At 46.6% G+C, this 24,587-nt stretch overlaps 1 protein-coding gene across 1 annotated transcript in view; it reads right to left on the bottom strand.

The window, feature by feature from the left end:
• Positions 1–24,587, bottom strand: part of grh (grainy head) — an 87,183-nt gene that overhangs the window by 3,639 nt on the left and 58,957 nt on the right. The window contains exons 5-13 of the mRNA XM_089590856.1: positions 18,548–19,018; positions 10,920–11,268; positions 10,412–10,834; positions 8,588–8,865; positions 5,592–5,760; positions 2,538–2,649; positions 1,562–1,656; positions 1,296–1,466; positions 457–642 (exon numbers count right to left, since the gene is read on the bottom strand). Of these exons, the coding sequence (XP_089446982.1) occupies positions 457–642; positions 1,296–1,466; positions 1,562–1,656; positions 2,538–2,649; positions 5,592–5,760; positions 8,588–8,865; positions 10,412–10,834; positions 10,920–11,268; positions 18,548–19,018 (2,254 nt within the window). The remainder of the gene's footprint in view (positions 1–456; positions 643–1,295; positions 1,467–1,561; positions 1,657–2,537; positions 2,650–5,591; positions 5,761–8,587; positions 8,866–10,411; positions 10,835–10,919; positions 11,269–18,547; positions 19,019–24,587) is intronic.

The following is a 24,587-nucleotide window of genomic DNA, read 5'->3' as shown; positions in this document are numbered from 1 at the left end:
ATGTCATTGCGACTTTGTTTTCTATCTTTTTTTTTTTTGTTTTTTTTTTAAACGAGTCATTGAAAATCAATTACGCACTATAGTCTGTGACGAAGAAAAGCGTTCAAGCGAAGGCGCGTTTTACATGATAATAAAATCGATTGCTCCTATATGCTCGGCTCCAGGTTACATTTGTCCAGTTGTGCTTGCGTGTGTTAATAACACATGATTGTAAATTTTAGTTGAGGGGCATTGGCGTATGGAGAGAGCAGGGCATCGTGGATTCCACGTGTTTCGTTTTAATTGAAAAATAATTGAAAGCGGCGAAACCGAGACCGTAGTGCTTTTTATTACTCCTTTCCCAAAAGTTCAAACGCAATCTCTTTGAGTTCATACGTGTACGGAAATACATGGGAACCAAAATCGTGCATAATCACAGATATATAGCAGGTATAGTGCTAAAAATCGAGGGTTTACCTTGTCGATGGAGTGCTCGGCCGGGGGGGAGAATAGCACGGGTGGCTTGTGCAGGTCGGCCATCGTGTAGAACTCGCTGCGCTCCGTGACCGCGTGGTAAAGCTCGTCCAGCTTTTTGCGGCCCGTAGCTGCCATCTTCCGCTTCTGCGCCCGTCTCTCCTCGTCGCGCGTCTTTCTCTCGGCTCCCTGGAAACGGGCATGAAAATTAACAAAAAAAAAAAAAAAATTCGTTTCTTGCCTCGATCGACCAATCGATTGCAATAATTTCGCGCGTGTAGGTACATGTATATATATGCGCCACTTTGGCCATTGGAATACGGTGCCGAACGCTTATCCGCGCAGTTATGTAATTTTCGCGATTAATTACCGCGATAGCACCGACCACCTTTGCTGTCGTTATTATTATTATTATTATTATTATCATCATCATCATCATTACTACACACCGTACGTTGTATCTTTCCGCGGCATTTAATCTTACATTGTGTTTAGCGCACATTTATACACGTTACCATTTATCCCCTGCGCGCGTATATTGTAATTTATCATCGGCTTTTGTACAACGCGGCGGCGATAACCCCTCGATGAAAAAATACACGGATAAATTATGGCTGCCCCTTCGTGACTTATATAATTTTCTAATTATTTATTGGACCTTTGCGTCGAGTTGATATTATTTAAAATTCATATTTTTCGGATAACCTGCTCCGTGATTTCGGGCTTAGTGATAATGTAAAAATACATCTAGGCATAAATCGTAACAATATCAGTACTGTTTGATCGAAAAAACGGAGGAGAAAAAAATTGATACCGTATAAAGCTGTACAGCGATGACTCACCTTATCGCAGAAAACTTTGATTTGGCAGTAGCCCCGATGGGAGGGTGGCGTGTAGGTGTGCGTGTGGGGTGGCGGCTCCTCGTACGTGTCGATCTGTATGTGCAAGGGTAGACCTTTGACTCCCTTTTGACTCGAAAAATCCGTGCTGAGACACTGCACGGCCACGTTGATCTGTAATCAGGAAATTCAAGCGGCAAATGAACACAAGTGCCCTTTTGGGAAGTAGAACAACGTAACATGCATATAGGGACATTTTTCTCTCTCACCTTGGCCGACGACTCGAGCGGGTTCCAATAAACGGCGATCGCGTTGTGCGCCACCTCTTCGATGCAGCCCACTAGACCCACGCTGTTTTTCGTGTCTGCAAATAAGGCAGCTTTTAATCTTTGTCCCTCGTTTTTTTTTTATATCATTACTACGCGTAGGTATTCTATTGCAATCAAATTAAAATAGTAAAAAATGTATGTATAGGGGGAGAAGGGTGCCAACATAAAAAAATCTAGTATATAATAATTATGACATATTACACGAACACAATGTATAGAATGAAACATTGTGCATGTATGGACAAAATAATGATTATGTGTATACATAACGGATGCTTTACTATCTGGGGTACATGTACATGGCAATTAAAAATAATAGTAATAATAGTACATCTAAGACTATAGTGACGAATGAAATGAACAAGAGATGTAAAACAAAATGGTTAAAAAACACGAGACACAACAACAACAACAACAACATCGATCTTACCAAGGCAGCCTAAAACAACGTGCCATATAGATTATACTCACGTAGCTGCGTGTGCATGAGTTCAATAGATCGAGCATCGGCCCAGTAACGACGCACAAGTGCGAGGTAACACGGGGCGGGAGGGCAAACGACATCAGCGAACGAGAGAGAAAACGATCATGGGATTAATGATGGCGCATTATTATTAAATAAATTACGCAACGCGCTGAGAAAAGAGAGTCCGTTAATGCACATGTCCGTCCGTTTGTGTGCACAATGAGCTTTCCCTCCCGTGTGCATTTCATTATATACACCTCCGGAAATAATATGCAGAGTCTCCGCGCCGAGACACGTATACAATAAATATACATACATATACGCATTAACGTGTACAGGTATATATGTAAAAAAAAAAAAAAAAAAGAAAAAAAAGTGGTCGCGCGCGCGTGTGATTTCATCTCTCTTCCCGTCTCGTTCCTCCTCCTCGTCGCGGGGCTCTCCTCTTACCTGCGTCGAGTATCCGCTGCTTGACGGAGTGTTGCCTGCCGTGCCAGAACTGCCACGCCTTGATCTCGTCTTCCGGGCTCTTCTCCTCGCGGAACATCAGCATAACCACGCTCTGCCGCACGCACATGAAACGACAAGTAAATAATATATATTTAGAGCTTTTTCTTTTTTTTCGTAGGTATATACATCATTGATTTTTCATCGATATCGTCGTCTCTCTCTCTCTCTCTCTCTCTTATTCTGACTGCAACTGTACGTACTTGTCATGGAAACCCCATCCCCTTATATATCGAGGCGATAAGAAATGGGGGGGAGAGAAAGTTTCATCCTCGAAAAAGCATCATAAATCATCGTTATTTTTAGCATCGAGCGACGCGTGTCCAAACTGTGTACACCCCGTAACCTGGCCGAGATTTTCGCCAGCCATAGGTGTACTTACACACGATATAAGTAAGCAGGGGTTACATTGCACCGGAGCTCTTATCTGCGGCAATACATAAACCCGAAAGCACCGACGCCGTGACTTTTTCCGCTTACAGTACAACTGTTGTACGCAAGAAGCATATTACATATACATACGATGCGTGTATATATCCAACGCAACACCGAGCCAGGAAGTATATATATATACACAGATTCTCGCTCGCCCGGGTACACATATATATATATATGTATGTATACGCGGGTTCTCGCGGTGACATCCTTGCTCACTGGCCAGCTAGCCCGGGGTATCGCGTATCTATATACTTAAACACGCGGGCAACGCGATACGCGCGAATCCGTCCTGCAAAACGTATATATATACATATAGGTGTATAGGTACATAGGCGAGAGAGCACGGGGGGCCCGTTAAGTGCACGGCATGACGATTACGACTACGTCGTATTACCTCTTATTACTCGTATATTTATAGCAGTAGGGTATACACCATATGTATTATGCAGTAAGAGATAGCTTTTTTTCGGATTCGGGTGAATGGGCCCCCCCCCCTTGGGGTGCTAAACATTACATGTAAGATACCTATGCCGAACGTGTACCCTGTATACGCGCCCTTTCGGAGAATCGATGCGCTTGCGGATGTCGTCCGAGTTCCTAAATGGCAAAAAAATCGGGATGATGTTTCTGATGGTATTTCAATCGTCCGGTTGAAAAAGAAAGTCCTCGCGCGTGTGTTGAGCAAAGTAAAACGTATACCTATTACGTCAGGCCCGTGTAGGCAGCACAGAGAGAGATATCGCGGTGCTAGTCGGTGATGATAATACGAAATGAAGTTGTATATATAAATATCGAGTACATTCGATTTGATGGTTTGCCGAACGGAGATTGGGAAAAATTATCTTTGGCAAACGGTGCTGTGTATTAAATGGTACTCATACGGCGTGTATCCGCATGAAAAGGTGCGGCTGTGAATTTCAAGTGCGGATCCTGTACATCGAGAGAACAAATTTTTTTTTTATGTTAGACGCACATATAATAGCGTCAACGTCGCCTTTTCGAAAGCCGAGCCGATACTACACGTACGGATGAAGGCGCAGCATCATCCCAATTAAAAGCGCTCCGAAAAACAAAAAAAAAAACGTCAACGGCGCGTCGATCGATAATCACGTCTTCTTTCTCCGATCGCGTAAAAACAAGCTGTTTTTTTTTTTTTTTTTTTTTTCTTTCCTCGAAATTTCGTCTCTCTCTCGTCGCCTCGAAGGCGCAAAGTGAAACTCTCGCATCCGGCGTCGCTACACGGCAAAGCTCAAGAAATTTTCCTCCCCGTCCTCCTCCTCTCACAATACACACGCGAAAAGGTGATATAACGCAACAGCGGAAGAAATGCCGGCACTCGTACGATATATAATAGTGCATGGTAGTAAGTATAGCATATAAATATACGTGTAAAAGTCGAAGAAAGCTGCTCGGCGTACAGCAAACTCGTATAATCGGGGGGGGGGGGGTAGGAGAAAAAATGTCGCGCGCGAGCTTTATCGCAATGGAAATAGCTAACGGTGCGCCATTTAGCCGCCAATTAAAGTCGCTCGCTACCGTACGACACCCGACTGCGAGAACAAACGACCTCATTCCACCGGTTTCTCTCCCCCTTGCGCCGTATTTTCTATATAAATGCCCCCCCCCCCACAAGAGATCTATCTGCCTTTTCTCGCTTATATGTACGAAATGTTACGCCCGCCGAGTTTTCCCCTTGATGTCCTGGTATGTATAGCAGCACGGGGCAAAAAGACCGAGGGGGGCCATTTTAATCGTTGGGATGGAGAGTCCGTCCGAGAGAAAACTCAAACGGCAGCGATGATGGGCACAAAAAAAAAAAAAAACACCGGCTGATTGCTAAATATTTTCATCGTAGATTAGTCATTACGCAAGCGCGGACTTTCTTCTTGATCGTTTCATTGAATCTCGCCTCGGAGAAGCTTCGAGCTTTTTGCCAAACTCAATATACCTGACCAAACGAGCGTCACCTGCTAACCTATCTCAAATTTTTCTAAAACTAACATTCTTGATTATTAAAAGAAAAATGTCCCACCGACTTTATATGGTCCGAACCTGAGATGTATCACTTTAGGGTTGAAATTAGAGTAAATCAGAGCAATGTCAATAAGTTATGTGTACCAGTGGCAATCGGAACAAAATTGTTTACAGTAACAGCTCAAATACTCCCCGTACACGCGGCTAATTAACGTCGATTCGAAGATGATCGCAAATCACCTTTCGGCAACCGTAAACACAACAACGTATCGACCATCAATTAAAGCCCGAGGATTTCTAATCACAAATTATGTACGACCGTTAAGGAGTCGGGTGTACAAGCGTGTAGAAAAGTAAGAAAAATAAAGTACAATTAAAGAGACGGTGCCCGAGGGCATCGCTTGATCGGCACAACAACCGTGTGTATAATATGTGCTGCACATGGTCTCACATGGGAGCTGGTGTCGCGGGAGAAAAAGCCAGCTTCTCTTACACATAGCGGAAGACGTCAGCTCTACTTTTTTTTTTTCTTCTATGGACAAGATAAATATTCCGAGGGGAAAAAAGAGGCATGAAAATGCTTACCTTGACGGTCTGGCCCGATTTGAGGAGAGGCTTGTCCGGGTCGGGCACGTAGTCGAGGGTGATGCCGTAAAACTGGCCCTTGTTGATGTAGGTTATCCTGTCGTCCTCGCGCCGCTGCGAGGTGCTTATGGGCGACTCCAGGTGGTACTTGAAGCCGTAGGCCAGGTAGCTGGTGCGCCGAGGGTTGGCCGAGAAAGAGGTGGCGATTAAAATCGAGAGCCATTAAAGGGGGGAATGAGAAGAAAAAAAAAAAAAAAAAAAACGCGGAGAAAGAAAGCGCGCCGGGGTTCGTTAATGACTTTCGCGTCTACTGCGCGCATTTTTGCGCCGATCGAGAAATCGACGGATCGTCGTTAATAGGTGAAGGAGACGCGAGGAGCATACAATACACGTACATACGGACGCTGGGGCGTATGCCATTGAAAAAGTTGAAAAGAAAGTCCCGCGCCTATGTTCCCTTTTTGCGCGTGTGCTCGAGTTTTTTTTTTTTTTTTTCTTCCTCCTTATACCGCGGAGATGTACGACAACGCGCGTATATATCCTCTGCGACGCGAGCAATTATCATCTGTTTTTAAGGACGTTCGACATTCCGCCGATCGGTCGCGCTTTTTTGACCCGATGTATCGGCTCGCTCGCACCAAAGGTACTCGCGGGACGGCATGTTTTATTCAGGCGGGTCGGATCTCTCCGCTCCCGGGAGGAATGAAAGCCGGTCGAAAATCGTAGTTTTCACCCGAGGGACGAAGGGGATACAAAAAAAAAGAAAGAAACGCGTCGGACTGCGCCCGGAACTATGCTATACCTGCACGAGATGCCTCGGTGCTAAAAAAGGCACCATCTCAATTTGAAGCTTTTCGATTATTGGTGTTAGCGTTTTTTTTTTTTTTTTTTTTTCAATTTAATACTGGTACAGGTAAAATATTTGATTTTCTGAAAAGCATCAGTATCAAGTAACTTTGCTTTTATGCTCTCGTAGAATTAACACTTTCACCTTTTATTAAAAGATGACATCTACGAGAGTTAAAAAAGGTAAAACAATTGTTGGATTACAAGTCTTTGTCTATACCTTTTGAATCAGATCAGCCTTTTTCAACCAACAATCGAAATGGCACCCATTAAGCCCTTTTTCTCGAATAATTAGTGTACTTGGCGACAATTTATCGCACCCGATCCAACCGAGCGGGTAAATAAATGCGGCTCCCGGGCACTTTACTCACGTATTATTATTCATAGACCCGAGAGACGAGATTGTCTTGTTTTCGGTCTAAAAGGTAAATTATCGCTCTTCCCCCGATACAGATGCCTTCATATTTCCCCGATTGCGTCAGCCACGGGTAGTTTGCTTATCTAAAGGTCTCGAAACGAAAAAAAAAACGACAAATCAACGCGCAAGTATATGATTCTTTTTTTTTTTTTTTTTTTTCGTCATCCCCAAAGGAAGCGGACGTCTCTATCACCGGCAACCGCGACGAAGACGTTAAGTACCCGCGCCGCTTTACTTAGCTTATCGTAGCCGTAAATCCCCAAGCCCAACAAATTCATTACATTCATATGTATAACGTGTTCATTGCGCCACAAGTTGATACGCGCGAAATCCCATCCGCGTCGAGCGTGACAAATATCATTGATAACTCCGAGACGCTCCCCTCGTACACACACGCGGATGCGAAACGAGGAAACGTCTTTTTAATCGAGCAATATTACGCCGCGCCCCCCAAAACGAAAAGAGCACGAGTGGACGCCGAGCGCCACGGAACAGATAAGTCACGGGTGAGTAGATTATACGCGCGAACTTCCGTATCTCCCATCCACGTGGCCCTTCCGCGACACAAAAATAAGAGATACACGCGCAGACCGAGAAAGGGAGCATATATATACGTACCCGCGATAAGTGCACTCGACAATACCGCGGGTGAACGCCCTGCGTCCCGCCTACCTTTTCCGCTTTATTGCAACGTTATTTCGCTGTATACGTGTATTTGTAAGGTAGGTGCAGCGCGTGTATGCAAATCCGCTTGCGTATATAATTATATATATACTCCGCGCGATTTCACGTGTCGCGGGCCGTGCGTATAAGAGAGACTTTAATCGAATCGGCCTCCTCCTTTTGTTGCTCGCGCGGATTACGACGTCCCGGGGGGGAAAAAGAAGGCGTTAAAAATTGAATCCGCGAGATGCGCGCCTCGGGCTCCTCGGGTTTTTCGTTTTAAAAGGCCTTTTGTTTCCATTTTGAGATTGCCGGAGATTGCGGAAAAACTATGTGTGTATATTAAACGGGTACACGCTCGATTTGCGGGGAGATCGGCTTGGATTTCCCGGCTTATCGCGATCTCCCGGGGTTTGATGGTACGTACAACCGGCGCTCATTTGCGTGTAATTATACATGACGACGGTGTATATATGGGAGCGCGAGCGATCTGGTTCCATCGTCTTTAGTTTGGAATTTGTGAAGGAAAAACATGCAGTGGCGTATTGCCGGTTCCGATGTTGGACAACGAAAAATCACCGTCTCGCGGTAGTGAAATTCTTGGACGATGTTGGTATTACGTCTAGCGTCTCGAGGGCGCCGCCGGCCCGTTTATCGATACCGAACTATTATTTTCTTGTTTTTGTCGAATTAATTTTCTTTACACACGCCATTTCACATATCAAACGCAGAGGTGCTTTTTCGGGCGATTTGCGTAATGGCGAGATATTACAACATATTTGTGCGGTGCGTATGGCCGTTTTTTAAAATCACCGTACGACTGGTGAATTTTTTTTTTTTTTTTTTTTTTTTTTTTTTTTTTTTTTTTTTTTCCTCAATAGGAACCCCGAACGTGTCGAGTATACCAAACGGGTCGAAAATCGAGCATCGAGATAAGCGATTCCGGCAAAAACGAGCGAAACAAACCCGAGTCATTTGTACCTCGTATAATCGGTACGAGATATCTCGCCTGTCACTCACCTTCCCGAGGAGGTGGACGCGGGAGGGTAAACAACACAAATATACTCACAGTTTTGGTATCTGAATCTTGTCGGCGTCGTTTTGCCTGCCAAAGTCGTGCCAGGGCCGCGACCTCGGCTGGTTGGAGTTGGGCGTGGTGGCTCCCGCGGCCACGAGTCCACTGCCCGGTCGCTGCACCGTCTGCGTCCCCGTGCCCGCCCCGTGTCCCTGCAGCTGCAACTGGAGCGGTGGATGGTGGATCACTGCACCCCCGTTGCCACCCTCCATGACCACCGTGCCTCCCGAGCCCGGCCCGCCCGAGCACAGCTCCGTGTAGTCGAACGACGACTGCAAACATACACACAACGTAGGCTCCAATCAACCGTTTTCCATCGCTATATCGTGTATCTATGTTTTTTTTTTTTTTTTTTTTTTTTTCATTCCTCCGCCCAAATGAACATTACAATGGACACCCCGACAAATGACCGCGTTGATTGTCGCTGCGTACATTTAACGCCGATCGCGCGGCTGATTCCTTTTTGACAAACACCCGTTTCGCACGAACGGCGCACACCATATTTTATAATGGTCGTACAGGGAAACGTTATACATATACATGTATGTGTATTGCCAAAAAACAGAAAAAAACAAAAATTCTCAAATGACACGCGACGTCGTGTACGCATGACAAAGAGTCAGGAATGCGAGTGGCGGGTAAGAAAAAAAAAAAGGGTACAAGTGGCTGGAATCAAATTACCGATTCAAATTAAAGATGATATCTCGGCCGGCGTGTACGGTGAAAATGGTCGCGTCTCGCGGGTGATTTGCAGATATACGGGGATACACGATGGACGATAATTTACATATAGCTATAGGGATAATCTCATTGAAATTCAAACGGCGTGCGGTTGTGAGATGCGCTTTGGCGAAATGGAATATTCTAATTTTACCGGCGAAAACTGCGCGCCTGCACCTTCGCGCTTCGTATAATACGAGCGTTAAACTGATTTATACGGGAATCCGAGGCGAGTGCATTAATCGATGAATGAAAAAAACAAAAAGTGCTTGTCCATAAATATAATGCACTTTTTCATGTGTATAAGAGAGAACACGTGTTGCACCTCGTCCATGTCTGTACAAAACAAAAAAGGCAGAATGCGAAGGGCCAAAGAGAAAAAGAGCGTCGATAAATCGTGAATTTTCCTTTTAAAATTCCCTCGAAACTACCGGGCAAGGACACCTTGGCCATGGATCACCCGTCCCCTCGTGTACTCAAAGTGCAGAGCCATTTGCGAAAATTAAGCAATCAAGCACATCCGCGTCCGATAAGTGCATAAAAAAAAAAAAAAAAGTGATCGGCTTCCGTCGCGCAGCCGAGCGTGGGTCCTTGTGGCGCGACTCGTGCATTATCGGGCCTCGTATCTCCCGAGCGCCGATCGAGATCGATGCCACACGTATACAAGTGTATGTATATATATATATATATATATATATATATATATATATATATATATATATATATATATATATATATATATATATACGGAGGTAGCAAGAAAACGCCTGGACCCTGTACTAATCGGTCCGTCGGCGCGCGCCAACGTGCACAATATAGCAGCCGCGTGACTTTCGCATACACCCGTCGCTACTGCACCAGACGTCTATTTACCAATCGCTTGTAAAACAACGCCCATGAAGAACAAACATGGGCGTACCCTCGAATTTCGGTACAAAATTAGCACTTGGGTGAAAAATAGATACACCATATAGTTTTGGCAGAAGAACATCTGCCTTGGAGTGCAAGTATTTTGTTGCGGTACAGCAAAAACGAAATTCAAAAAAAAAAAAAAAAAAAAAAAAAAAACAAAAAACAAAAGAAAATAGTGAGACAAACCTGGTGGAGCGCCGTGGGCTGATGGTGGTCCTGCCTGGGCGTGACGGCGTCCGCGCCGATCCCCGAGTCCGGACTGGGCAGGTCCACGGTGAGCACCTTATTGTTGTTGTTGTTGTTGTTATTGTTGTTGTTGTTGTTGTTGTTGTTGTTGCTCGATGCCGATCGTATGGCGTGGGTGGTCGTGTACGAGCTCGGCACCACCTCGTACCTCGTGTACGAGGGGGTCGACGTGGACAGTGACGTGGTGCCCGATGACACTAGGGGCGGAAGCGCGTCGTTCGTCACGTATACGGCCGTCGCCTCCTGGTGCATGCCCGCCGAGCCGTTCGAGCCCGGAGCCCCGTTGCCCGCCGTGCCCCCTGTGCCGTACGTCGTCTGCAGCCGCGGACTACACGACCCGTACGGATCGTACGGGCTGCCGTACTGTGACGAACAAACAAACAAAGTTAAACACCTCTTTTCATGTGTACGTACAATATTTTTTACCATAGCAGATAATGTCCCTTACCTGTAGCTGGTGGTGCTGGTGGTGGTACATCCCCGGTGGCGTGGGACTGTCGGGCTGGGCGTTCGGTTTGTGCCGTTTGGCGGGTTGTCCGCCCCTGGACGAGCTGAGGTCCTCGGGTTCCCGCTTTACCCCCGCAATGGCCGCCTGCTGGGACTGGGGACTAAGCGCGAGGGGCAAACCACCACCGCCGCCACCCTGCAACCCTTGGCCCGGACTGTGCGACTGTTGGTTGTTGTACTGGTGGAGAAAGTGGTGGAGCTCGCCGCCTGAGCCCTCGGCGCCTGTCTCCAGTACTCGGCCCGTCGCACCCGGCGCCTCCTGCACCAGCAGCTTTTGTCCCATCACGCCCCTGCGCGAATCAACGATTCTTGTTATTTACATATTATCACCTAGAGCTCCTTTCGCGATGTGATGTCGTCACCCGGTACGCCCAACACAATCACACATAGTGTATACTCGTCGCGTTAAAACTGCATCTCGTTATGAAACTGTAAAATTAACAATACCTATGCGTACCCCACCCTCCAAGTACAAGTATAATTTATTTCGTGCGCGCGTACATATAGTATCGCGTACGGAGGCTCGGTTGGTTCACATGAGGCAAAAGTGTCGGAAAACCTATAATATATATATATTATACCCCCTTGCCGGCCGATAAATAAATCATGCGCCAAATCCGTGATGGATATGCATTTCCCCCCCCCCCTTCCTCGCAAATCCAAACGAGAGCCCTCTGCAGCCCATCGGGGAGTATATAGGTATACCGTAACAACAATGATTACATAAGAGTTGGCTTTTTCCGCTGCAGCGGCCGTTCACACGCGCGTAGAGTGCTCCTCAACACCGGGGGGGTAGGTATCGCCGGTAACGTCACGTACATATCGCGGATTAGCATTGCATTATATTATGTAGGAATCGAGAGAGAATCGGAGAACATAGGCGCCCCGAGGCAAGGAGGAAGAGCGGCACGTACAGACAACTCGCTTGGATCCATTTCGTTTAAGCCGAATTCATGAGGGCCCATAGCCCCCGGCTCTCACATATATATACAAATTTCCGTCCCTCTCTCTCTCGAGTATTCATCGGAGGAGAGGCGCGCTCGCGCGAAACCTCCCTCTTCGGGACTTGGGTGTGCGTGCACAACCTCGCGCTGATTCTAATGCAGGTGCTCTCGAGGCGCGCTGGTATATACACTGCGCGCCGATACGTGGATTATACGAGAGAGATCGGGTATCGGGAGGTAGGGAGGCGACTCGGCACGGCTCATTGTACGGGAGCATCTGACCGTGGGGTGTATACACGGGCGCTCTCGTGAAGAGAGGAAAAAAAAAAAAAAAAAAAAAGGAGTAGTGGAGAAGAAGCGTTGGCAGTTTATAAGGGTGCGGGCATTGTGGACGCGCATTATCATGCTAAATATAACATGTTAACTACTTCACGTGTACAGTGTGCACACCCCGAGCGTCACACCAGTCGACGGTGCTTTGCAGGCATGCCTCTTTTTTTTCCCTCCGTACGATATCTCTCGCGTGTGCACAAATACACGTATATACTTATTTTTATGCAGAGTATATACTCATGTAGGAATTGTGTGTGCATATATATATATGGAGTTGAAGACAGGGCTGGGTTTTATTGCTCCCTGTGCGGTGCTGGTAAACTTTCCACCTTTGATTTTACAACAAATTTAGCTGTATGTCTTATAAAAAAAAAAATCACGTGGTAAATGTTGATCGCCCGCATTGTTCCATATGGTGTATATTTTTATTTTTTCCAATTTCTCTTGCGTCCGTACCTCGTAAAAACCCCGATGATAACAGCTAAAGCAAAAGTCGAAACTCGCATCTCGCGACTCCACTTCCATGACGCAAAACACTCGTGCGCAAAGAAAATGAAGACGAGCGCCCACAGGGGAGGTTTGGAGGTCGTCGACGCGCGCTTTTATATTGCCTTATCAAAATTATACGCATATCGCTGATTATTCCACTCCAAGCTACGGAGCCATTTCTTCCTTTTTATATACTTCAGACGGAAAAAAAAACTCTACGACAAGCATGTACGTGTACATTTGTGTATTTGCGGCACGCAAATTCCGAATATGAATTTCAAGGAGTTTCCGAAAAATATGACATAGTCCCCTTGCTTTTCAACTTTGCCTTATTCCCAACTCCGGCACTGGTACAAGTATACGAGCGATAAAAATCTGATGATTTAACATTCAGGGAGCTAGCCGTGAATTTGCACAGAAATCGCGAGTCGCCGAGCTCTTGATTAAAATCACAAACTATACCGCGTTCACAATGTCCCTTCTCTATAATATAATGTAACGTAGATGCCTATGTACATGCGACAAGTGTGAAAATGCAAATGTCGCGGATAAAAATAGCCTCTTGTTTTTTTTTCTTTTATTTCTCTCTCTCGCAATATATTAGCCCCGTGTACGAAGCAAGTGCAAGTGCACGCGAAGGAGAAAGAAAGAAAAAAGTTGTCATCGCGACTTGCCCGTACGGTACAAACATGTGTATACGAAGCAGGAGATGTGGAGTTTTCGGGGTCGGCGCGCCTATATAGCCGGCAAAAGCTCGTCTAACCCGCTCGGCAGCCGCGCGTGACCTCCCCGTAATAACACCAAAGCCACGCGGAGTCACAGGTGAAAACCGGTGGGCGATTTCTAAAACCGGATATAATACCTCTCTCTCTTTTTTTTTTTTTTTTTTTTTTTCGGGGCGACCCAGGGAGAGCCTAATTGCTAACGCGCGACGTGCAGTGCTCAAAAAAATACACCGCAACAGTAAGTATGACGTCCGGAGGAGGTTCGCCGAGACTCCGGGATGATTCGTGACTGTTTAATTAACCGAGGTCGGGCTCGTAATGGTACTTGCTTTGAAAACTGAAGAAAAGAGGTACCAGAAAAGATCGTGCGAAACAGTAGTCCCGGGGGGTGGGGGGAGACAAGTTTATCCGGCTCATTTTGCAAATATACAAGCGTAGGTTAAGATAAGCGCGAAATGGGCAAAGGTGTTGCGTGGGAAAACAAAAAATGTGTGTGTACAGCAAGTCCCGAAAGCGAGCCCTAATAAATAGCACCGCGGCCGAGCCAGGGGGGGTCGTGTCACACGCGGGTGCCCTTCCGGGAAGCTATGCCGAAAGCAAAAAGGAGATAACGCGGGAGAAAAAAAGACAAGCGCGGTGTATTATTGTTACAAGCAGCCACGCGCCGTTCGCGGAATAAGAGCCCCGTGCACATCTCTCGTGCGTAATGCGCGTCGTCACGTATTGCGTACGGGGTCTTTATTGCAACGGCCGCGCGAGCACTTAATATAATAGTACGCGTACCCGCAACTAGAGTATACGAATTATGGTTATTGCGACAACAAAAGGCAAAGCCGCATGCGTATATATGTATATATATATACCCCGGGATATATATATCCTCTCTCTACCTTTGTAGTCGCGCGCGTGTGTTATACGTGCCTCGAATGCCCGGCTGGATGCAAAGAGCTACCGCCGTGCTATCGTACGAGCGGCCGGGCAAGTAAGTAGTCGCGGCTCTTTACGACGTGACGCGAGATCGCTGATAATAAATATCGCGTGCGTGTGTATATACTTACGCGGGTACGCATTTGTGTATGCGTGCACCGCAGATGTGGTACATAGAGGCGAGTCATTCGGGACGAGGAGCAGGTCGTTTTGACTTTTGACCCATTACGCATTCAAATGTCGACGAAGCACCCAAGATATACTTACTTATAGGTGCTACATAAGTAAAACCGGTACGAGGAAATCGCGTTTGCAAGGATTAGATTGGGCTTTTCTAAACGTACAGCTGTATAGGCACAAGGCGCGTGTTACATGTGTTTTGACGTTTGGAAAATTCTTTTGCATCTTTACAATGAAAATTAATTGGATAGTGGCGTTTTCGATGTTTTCAATCAAACGGCTTCGTATTGGTTGTCGTACAAATTTTCATCTATGGTTTATGTTTATAAGTATAATTATCCATGAGTGTGCGAAAACCTGTATACTCACAATACTACTTGTCGAATGATATATATACACAACAACCTTTGGGTTAAATATGTTTATATACATTATTCGAATCTTGTAATACACACATATCTGGCTTCAAAACCGTAATATGTATAGTTAGGTATAACGGGCAAATAAAAAAATCGTTTTAAAAATTTAACTTGGCTTGTACGCATGAATGAGTGTTTCGTGAGTTGATTACTTAAAAAACGAGTTAAATTGACGTAATTGTCAGTCGGTTAATGTCAATACGTGAAGGGTAAGTACCAAGACTTGCATTCAGCCAACTGAACTGACCGCAGTCTTAACGGTAACGATTCAAAATAAGATGCTGGTGATATGCAAAGCAAAAATACGTTTTCACCTCCCCCTCCGCAAAAAAAGAAACTGCGAAACAATACCCTCTGTTACTCCAGATGTCGCGAAATTTTCTAGGTCCCACTTATTCCTATGCCATTCAAGAAAGGAACGATTCCTAAATATTGCGGTACACGTAACAGGTATACGCACACGCGAAACACGTGACGTGTATAACAATGTCAGTTAAAATCCAGTACGACGAAAAAGAAAAAGAGAAAAACAAAAAAAAAAAAGTCCAACCCAACTCACGCATGAATTATCGTAGCGCGAATAACTTTCTATTGTGTAAATTTGTATCCAGAACACGGGGCTGGGCGATTCGAAAATACGCATCAGGTACGAGTAAAAGCCGAGCAAGTGCTCGTATCGCACATAACGTTAAAAATAAACTGAGCCCTCCCTTAAAAAAAAAAAAAAAAGAGAGAGAGAGGTGTATAAAAAACGGTGGAATGACACAATACGGCGCCTCCTACCCGCTTATACCTCCCCGTAACGAAGCGACATTGGATTTACGAAGTCGTACGCGGTATATGTTTCCTGCCTCCCCCCATCACGAAATGGATCGTAAAGCGAAGCTCGTAAAACCAAGTGCCGAGTGAGTGATTACTCCTGCTGCGAATCTTCCATTTTGCAGCCTCTCTTATTATGTTATATACACTTTGGAGAGCAAAAGCACACCCACCCGCGTGCACCCCTACGTTAAACAAACTCCACCAAGGGGAGGAGGAGGGGGGAATTGTCTCTAAGCTGGTTAACGCGCCGTTGTTCGTTTGTTTATCTACTCCTCTGCAGCAGATCGGCGCGAACTTGAGAATTTAGTATCGGAGAAAATACGAACCCCTTTGCCCCCAGCCGAATGTGATGCCGGTAATTTTTCTCATGATGCAATTGCTCGGTCGCGATGTATATGCCGTAAGTACACAGGTACAATAATAATAACGAGAGCGATGTACGGGTACGTCGGGGGCACCCATTATACACACATTACGCATGCATGGAGAACAGAAGGTATATCCTATAGGAAAGAAAAAGAGGCGAGGGCTGAGCCTTCCGGTCCATTTGCTCGGTTTGCAAACTATATATACAACAGGGCCGTTCGGTAGCTTCCTTTCTATGTGTGTACTATGGGGGTCTCTCTTTCTCTCTGCGGTGCCATCGCCCCACGAGGTGTGTGTGCGTGTGTATATATATACATGTACGTGTCTCCCTCCTCTCGGCCGGAAATCACGCTGCCGCGGAGGAAACCCCGGACTTTTGATTTATATCGGCCGCTTAGCATATTTGTAATTTACTGTTTGAGAACGTCCTCAACGTACGAATCCGAAAGCCGAGTGCACCAGCTCTGCACAAAAAAAAAAATACATACATATACTTATACGAGATTGAGAGAGAGAGAGAGAGAGAGAGCGTGTACGAATTTGGTGGAAGGGAGGGTTCTATCTCGTGCCGATCTCGGTGCGCTTCTCTTTTAATCTATACGAGTATACGTGAATACGCTCTCTTGCTCCGAAAAGTCGCATCTCCGCGCGATAGCATCTCCCGATTGCACGCCTCTCATCTACGTACACATGCCAAAGTGTTTTAAACTTTGTGTCCCTGTGCGCATGTATCGCAGGGGATTTTAATCTAATTTTCATTGTCACCTGCCCGAGACGAAACATGCAGGTCACGTGACGCGTCAGTGCCTCCCCAAACCTTTGCTTCACCCCCTAGCTTTATATATATATATATGTATATACATGTGTGTATGGGTATAAAAAGTTAAAGGTGGTGTACGTGTGTATCAATTACGCTCGCGACGGTATATATACATATACAATATACACAACTATGCGCCTGCACCCCTCTCTCGTCGTTAGGTATGTATACTGCATGTGTCTATTTGCCTATCTTCTGCCGATCTATCGTGCGAAGGAGATTTCGCGCTGCGCCGTATAAGCTCATGTATATAGGGTTTGGACTTCCGATGTCTGTCGTACGGCAGCCCTCGGTTTTTTTTTTTTCCTATTTGCCGCGCTCTCGTGCTTAATAGGATGAGCAGGATGAGTTATGTGTTTCGAGGGCTGCAAAAAAAAAAAAAAAAGCAGGGGTCCTCGTGTCTCCGTGTGTGTGCAGAAGCTCGACGGCATGAATACCGATGGGTCGTACGATTCGGCTGGCGACTGGTATAGAACAAACGAATTTCGGAAACAAACGTTTTATTGGCTAAACGAGCCAAAATGATCCCGTACGCATGGAGAATTTGAAAAATTCCGGCACGTCTCTCTCGGGTGTTATCAAAATTGATGGCCGGCCATTCGTAAACGCCACGTGTATACTTATACGCGTGTGATCATTGTTAATCGCCACATACTCGAGTGTACATGCACACGTGATGCTCGGTCTTTGTGAATTTGCGTCTCTTCCCCCGCAGAGACAAATCATCGCAATTAAAACGACGGCTTTGTGCGTACAACGCGTATTTATACACACACGCGCTGGTGCGGTGGTTATAATACGATAACAGCTTGTATATACTTGTGAGTTGTAATAAATGTCCCTATAGAGGAAAATATTGTTGTTTCACCGGTGTATTTTCCGTTGGTCTCGTGTATAGGTGTATGTATAGGCGAGGGGAAAATGATCAAAAACTATTACACCAAGTAAGCGTATACAATGCGTCTTTGGGCGAAGATGCTGCGCGGTCGGAGTGATTAAAAACTCGTCGGGTCGTCGAGTGTTATTGAAACTTTGGCCATTTCTCAGAGTTATACATTGTATACAGCGTGTGAAAAGACCACGAGATTTTACATCTCCTGTTGTACGTGTTGCGCGCGACAAATGCCAATCGTTTATTGTCTGGATGATTTTGATTTTTTCCTCGCATCACGCGTGTATACAAATTATGTATAAGCGGTTGATGATTGTTGTTGGGAATAACGTAAAATACAATAAATTGTACACGAGCCTCGAAATCTCCGTCGAGCTGTTTAAACGCCCGCATCTTGTATACCTTCGTCGGGAAAGGCTATAAGCGCCCCATGTGCCTTCCAACCTCTCTAACGAGTTTGCTTGTCGCGCGTGAATTTAAATGGCTCGCTTTTGCGGAAACGAGGCGTTAGCGTCCCCGTGAATCGTCGATGCGTGAACGCGTCCGCAGCTGCGCGCGTTTGCCATTTGCATCGAGGGCTGGCATGTACAACGTGCACGCTAACTTGTAAGTAAAAAAAGAAAAAAAAAGAAAAAAAAAAAAAAAGACTCACGTGGTCCAGAGCTCGTGGCTGGGCGGGAGCTTGACGTCCGCGGCCTTGTCGGGCAGTTTGGTGTAGTACTCGTACACGTAGTTGGCCGCGGGATCGTCGGCCGGGTGGCCAGCCACGGCCGTGACCTGGTGCTGCTGCTGTAGATTGAGCATCGCCGCGGTGGCGACGGAGAGCGGGTGCTCGCAATACGCCCGCCAATCGCCCTCCATCCCCTGTACCTGCACCTGCACCGCGGCTACCCTCTTTTGAACCTCCTCCGGGTCGTCGTCCCCGCTACTACCTCCTCCCTCGCCACCACCCCCGCCGCTACCGACCGTCCGATCCTCCTCCAATTGCTGCTGCTGCTGCTGCTGCTGCTGTCGGTGGTCACCGTCCTCGTTGTTGTTGTCCGCTGGTGTTGGCACCTGTTGCTGCTGTTGCTCCTCGCTGACCTGCACGACGCCAGGATCCTCCTCGCTACGGCTGCGCCTTCTGTAACACCAACGCGAGGGGGGACTCGTCAGTAAACACATACAATCCTTTTCAAAATGGTAAATCATACAAAAATGGTTGACGTGTCTAAATATCCCAGCATGTGTTGGGGGAAAAACCTGGGAGCAAAAGAGTGGCTTTTTATCGATTTCCCCGCATCTCTGTATTTCTTTACATACACGGAGAAAAGTTTCCCACGGGGCCCATCCGCCCAATTAGTCGAGAGAGAGAGAGAGACGCCTCAAAAACGAAAAAGCCAAGCGGCAGATGGGCTGCAGCGCTCGAGTAGAAGAGAGGAGAAAATCAACCGCATCGCTCGGAAACATCACCCTCGATATCCCTCGCTCTTCTCCTCCTCCTCCTCGGGCTATCTTTCGACGGGACATCGATAATCTCGCGCGTAGGTATACCTTACGCACGTGTAGGTGTCGTCCTCTTCCCCTGCACTCGAGAGAGAAGATAGTGCCGTACAATATATATATATATATATATATATATATATATATATATATATATATATATTATACTTGGAGACGACGACGATGAAGAGGCGCGGCTCTGGTTTCACACGCGCTCGCGTGTTTATACGGTGTCGCGTTGATTTTCGGACGAGCTTGGAAATCGGCATCTCTCGGCCGCGTGTTTTACAATCTCGCGACCACGCCGATAAAAACATCCTATGTATGTATATACCCACTCCCTTTTTTTTTTTTTTTTTTTTTTTATGCTTGCTCGTTGTTTTTCTTCTTTACGAGCGCGTCCAATGTACAAGAAGCTTTTCCTCCGTATCCCCATCAGGTGGAATCCGAGCTCGGAATAAAAGAGGCTCTTTCGATTTGAATATACCTCGTCTCTCACTTCCATCTGCCTCGCACCGGTTTCCTATATGCACAACCCAACCTAACGCAGCTCTTGTATTATATTATGTTGTACACATTTTCGCAAACATAAATAATTTGGCAGGAAAAAATGTGATTGTGTATAGGTGTACCGATCTTTCCTCATCGATGGAGATGGCAGGTTTCCCGGGTAGGCGATCGACGCCGATTTTCGGAAGAAACTCTCCTTCCTCGGTTGGAAGAAAAGAAACGAGCGATGGCTTTCTACGTCCTCGATAGTATAAGCTCGCGGGCGTCAATTCCCCCGTGGACCGGTGCACACTTTCTAAGCCGACATCGAAATAACTTTGGTCCGCGAGGCACGCACATCCGCATGTCTCCTTTCTTTCTTCCCTCCTTTTGTCCCGAGTGCGAAAATTCGCGGACGAATGATTTTTATCGCCCGCTCGTAAAAGCCTCCCTACACTCTTGCGACGCGCCGACGGCCACTTTTACGACTCTGCGCTGCCGTTTGCCCCGACACTCTCCGACCAACGTATATGTACATCTACTTTTTTAGATGCACTTTTTTTTTTTGCTCGCCGATTTCGTAAACTTTACCTATGGGACGACTCGTTGATTCGGTACTTTGTGGATCACGGCGACTCCACCGTCGCACAGAGCTTCCCGATCGAGCTGGATGATGTCGTTGGGAAAGAAAAAGAGGTCGCGAGGGGCAAAAAATACACAAGACACGAGGATGCCTCGGCGCGCATTAAGTACACAACCTGCACCTCACGCGCGTATTATACATATATATGCGAGCTGTACTTGTATATGTATATAACATGCAGAGCAGCAGCGATGATTAATTATTATAGACCCCTTGGCTTTTGCCTACAGTCATCAATTTATACGCGCGCGTTTTTTTTTTTCCCTCTTCCCGTACCACCGATACTCCAATCTGAGGCCCGATTCTCGCGGCACAGCCTCACGTATACCTGTATATACCCAACAACACACACACACAATGAAAAAAAAAAAAAAAAAAAGCTTCGTCCTCTCTAATTTATGCATGTCGAATCAATCTCTATCGCCGTCGGTTCACCCTCCCTCTGTATATATATCCTGCAGATGCATGCACCTGGACACAACCGTTGATGCCCCGTTCCTTCTTTTATCTCTCAGAGTCTCCGAGTCTGAGTTTGTTGCTGCATATGTATATATTATGTGCTGTTGGTGCACGAGAGAGTCGGCCCGATAATGAGCGACAGAGACCGAGCGAGTGTCCTGTGCAAATATTTTTCTCTCCTCCTCCCTGCCACCTCTTGGCCTCATGTGTGTGTGTGTGTGTGTTTACATAGGCTGCATTATACATCGCGTCTTATTCATTGTCTCTCATTTCAACTGCACACACAAACACGCACACCAACTTTAAGGGCACGGGCGGGAGGAAGGGGAGGTTTTTATAGTGTATAACATATATAGATTCGTGCGTGTTTGCGCATACCCAGGGAGAAAATGACACATGTACTTACATATATCTAAGTGAATTGTATACATGTGAGCGTTGAAATCGGTAGCCACGAAGCTGTGTGAGCGTCCCCACAAAATATTTTTATCGTACATCCTGTACGTATAATATGTGTGTGTGTCTGTTTGAGGTGCATCGTCGAAGGGATACAAGGAGCCCTTCTTGCCCCATTGCAACACTCAACTCTTAAGAGCTATATACCCACGCATCGGCTCGCCCACCCAATCGGAGAGTCATGCACACACTTCAGGGCGGTCCGAAGCACCTCTACGGGGGATATCAAATATGTGTGTGTGTGTACACACCAACACGGGAGTCTGCCTTTTTCTCCCCCCTCCCCCAGTTCTGTCACGTCCGTCTATCCTGTTTGCTGCCGTGTTGGCTGCTCTTCGCTTGCCAGCCTGCCTTTTCACCCGATCGATCATTAGCGCGTCCGTGAGACTTTTGTTTTTTCTTTTCTCTCTCTCTCTCTCTGCTCTCTGTCTTCTTTCTCCTTTTTTTTTTTTTTTCATCAGCCAAGACGTGGCTTGTGTGTGTTTTTCTAAAGGGTGGCCGGGGTGGTAAATAGCCTCGAGCTCGAACCCACTACTGTAAACAAACTGCACACCCAACAATTGCCGCGTATATTTAGACAATACACCCTCTGACGTATTGCTTTTTGTTCGCATTTTCTCATTTCATATCGGGGATGGATTTCGAAGGTGAGCGTCAATTATAACTCGGCGAGTCATCCTTTATTTATGCGAGGACGCGCTTCACCCGATAATCACAATGATTCATTCCCTCACCGGATGGGGAGAGAGAGAGAGAGGAATTTGATTAATCGCGGGTTATTCGTTGAAAAATGATTATTTAAAGAAGATGCTTTTTCACGCGCCGCGGTGCGTCACACTGAAAAATGCGCGCGTACGGGGAAGGGGACAAAAGAACAAAAAAAAAAAAGAAAGGGGAGGGACAGCTTGCTCGCACTTCTTAATTAACAAAGACCGGGAGCCCCGGGCGTTCTTATATATGAATTCATGAAATTCAGCGGCAAAGGCCGGGTCGAAGATATGAATTAGAGGAGGAGGCTTCCTGCGTCGCAAGGCGACATATAACTCAAGCTCGATGCAAGAGACGATCGACGATTTCGCCGTAGCCGATTAATCGTCCACTCCCCTCCTCTCCTCCGATTCTTCTTCTTCTTCCCTTACGGTACAGCATATATATACACGCACGTGGGACGATTTTCTCCGATCGGCTATGGGAAGTCAGCCCCGACGCGTCCGCCGATCGGGTTTGTTTTTTTTTTTGTTTTTTTTTTTTTTACCCGCCACGGGGGTTTCCCGCGCGTGCGTCGACTTCCAATCCCGAGATCGGTAAGTGCGAGGGCAGGCAAAAAAACACCGCGTCCGAGGGAACGTTTTCTCGTTTGCGAAGGAAATACTTTGGTTCGTTTCACGATACCTGTATATATACGCTTTTCACGATCTTATTATGCAGATCGGATGTATATATGTATACGTAGGTAAACGGGCCGTCTGCCATCGCCGACCCTCCGATTCCGCGTCACAAAAGAATCGGTCGAGCGGAAAATGAAATTAAATCTCAATTATCCTGCAGATGATCCGGTGAATATTCATCCAGTTTGCAACAAAATCGTAAAAGTACGTAAAAACCACAGCGTCTGCGAGAGGGGAAAAAGAAGAATTTACTCGTTGGTCGGGAGAAGAGGCGCGTTCTTCGCATAAGAGTAAGTACGAGCTCGAAAAGGCGAGGAAGGGAGAAGAACGAAAAAGCTCGGGGGAAAAAGCTGCTCGGCGCATTCGCGCACGCGCCGATTGAAGGGAATTCCGAAAAGCGCGCGTGGCTCATCATCCGATATATACCCATACGCCCGTACGTGACTCGCCTCCTCGATCCTTCGACCCTCTCCCCCCCCCCCCTTTGTTTTTCCCTCCGTCTGTCTGTCTCTCTACTTTTTTTTCCCCTCCACTCGCGATCGACCCTTTTTTCTCTCGCGTATGTACGCGCTCGAGGAGAATAGGGTAAAAGGCGATTAATCTGCTCGGTATAGCTTCGCATTAGCCCCGAGTCTGCCTTTTTTGCTCTCACCTGCCCGCGAGGAAAGACCGAGGACTCCTCTCGTACATGTGTGTTTTACTTATGGATACACCGCGGAGAGCACGGATTCTTTTTTTTTTTTTTCTCTTTTATTCGTCGTGTTTTCCTCAGCCAAGGGAACTGGCGAGTTGTATAACCTCGTCGTCGGCCATTCCGCGAATCGGGACGATCCGTCATTTGTCGTGTACGTTATGACTGCCGATGCTTCCTGCACTGCTCGATGCTATACCAGCCAACACCTTTTTTTTCCCTTACTCCATTCGATTTATCGTTGGTTGCGTTACGCGGCTCTCGGCGCTTCGGAAAAATGTAGACGCAAATGTGCTTTCAAAACACCCCGTCGATGATCACTCTCGCTATATCGAACGACGCGCCGCAGCTCGTAAAATCGGTACGTGGAGACACGGATAACGATACACCTCTATACCTATAGGGCCCATACAATGAAAACGGAAAATACGCGTTTCCCAATAAACGTCCGGCTGATTTATATTTATATACACGGGACGGCGACACGTATAGGTATAATGTATATTTTCGAAGGAAAGTTTCACTACACACGCTCTCGTTTCACGGCAACGCACGTAACTTTTGTGTATCGTATTATCGATCCGAGTGGAATTTTCATTGCGTGCGCGGTGCAGGTGTGGTCGTCCGAAGGGACCCCACAGCCGGATGAAGATTTCCTCGATCCATATTATATATTTCCCCGCTCCGCGTACATATGCGACGTCAGATCGAGATTCCGCTGTCAGTCAAAAGTATGAGGCGGACCCGTCAGGTCTGCTCTTGTCTCACGGCTGGTTTTTTAACGCGCTTTGGAAAAAGAAGGGGCACACGTATATACATAACATAATATCTGATCTACACTCGTCACTTTGACGACGGTAACGCGTATACCCGTTCCTCCTTACACACACCTCAAGTAGCCTCGACAGTGGGATGAAACACCGGGGAACGATGCCCGTGGAAAAAACGGAGCCACACGAACAGGCCCCAATTAACCGGAGGCGCGTACGGAAATGAGAAAACGCGCGTATCAATGCGATCGACAAACATAATAAATCGATCGGTTAAAATCGAATCGACGTTGGATAAAAGGATGAAAAAAAAA

The sequence above is a fragment of the Copidosoma floridanum genome, unplaced genomic scaffold, assembly GCF_036245765.1.
Source record: "Copidosoma floridanum isolate Cflo_tuat_1 unplaced genomic scaffold, Cflo_Japanese_pri ptg000013l, whole genome shotgun sequence".
Classification (NCBI taxonomy): Eukaryota; Metazoa; Arthropoda; class Insecta; order Hymenoptera; family Encyrtidae; genus Copidosoma; species Copidosoma floridanum.
Note: the sequence above shows the minus strand (reverse complement) of the source record. Positions and strands in the feature narration are given on the sequence as shown.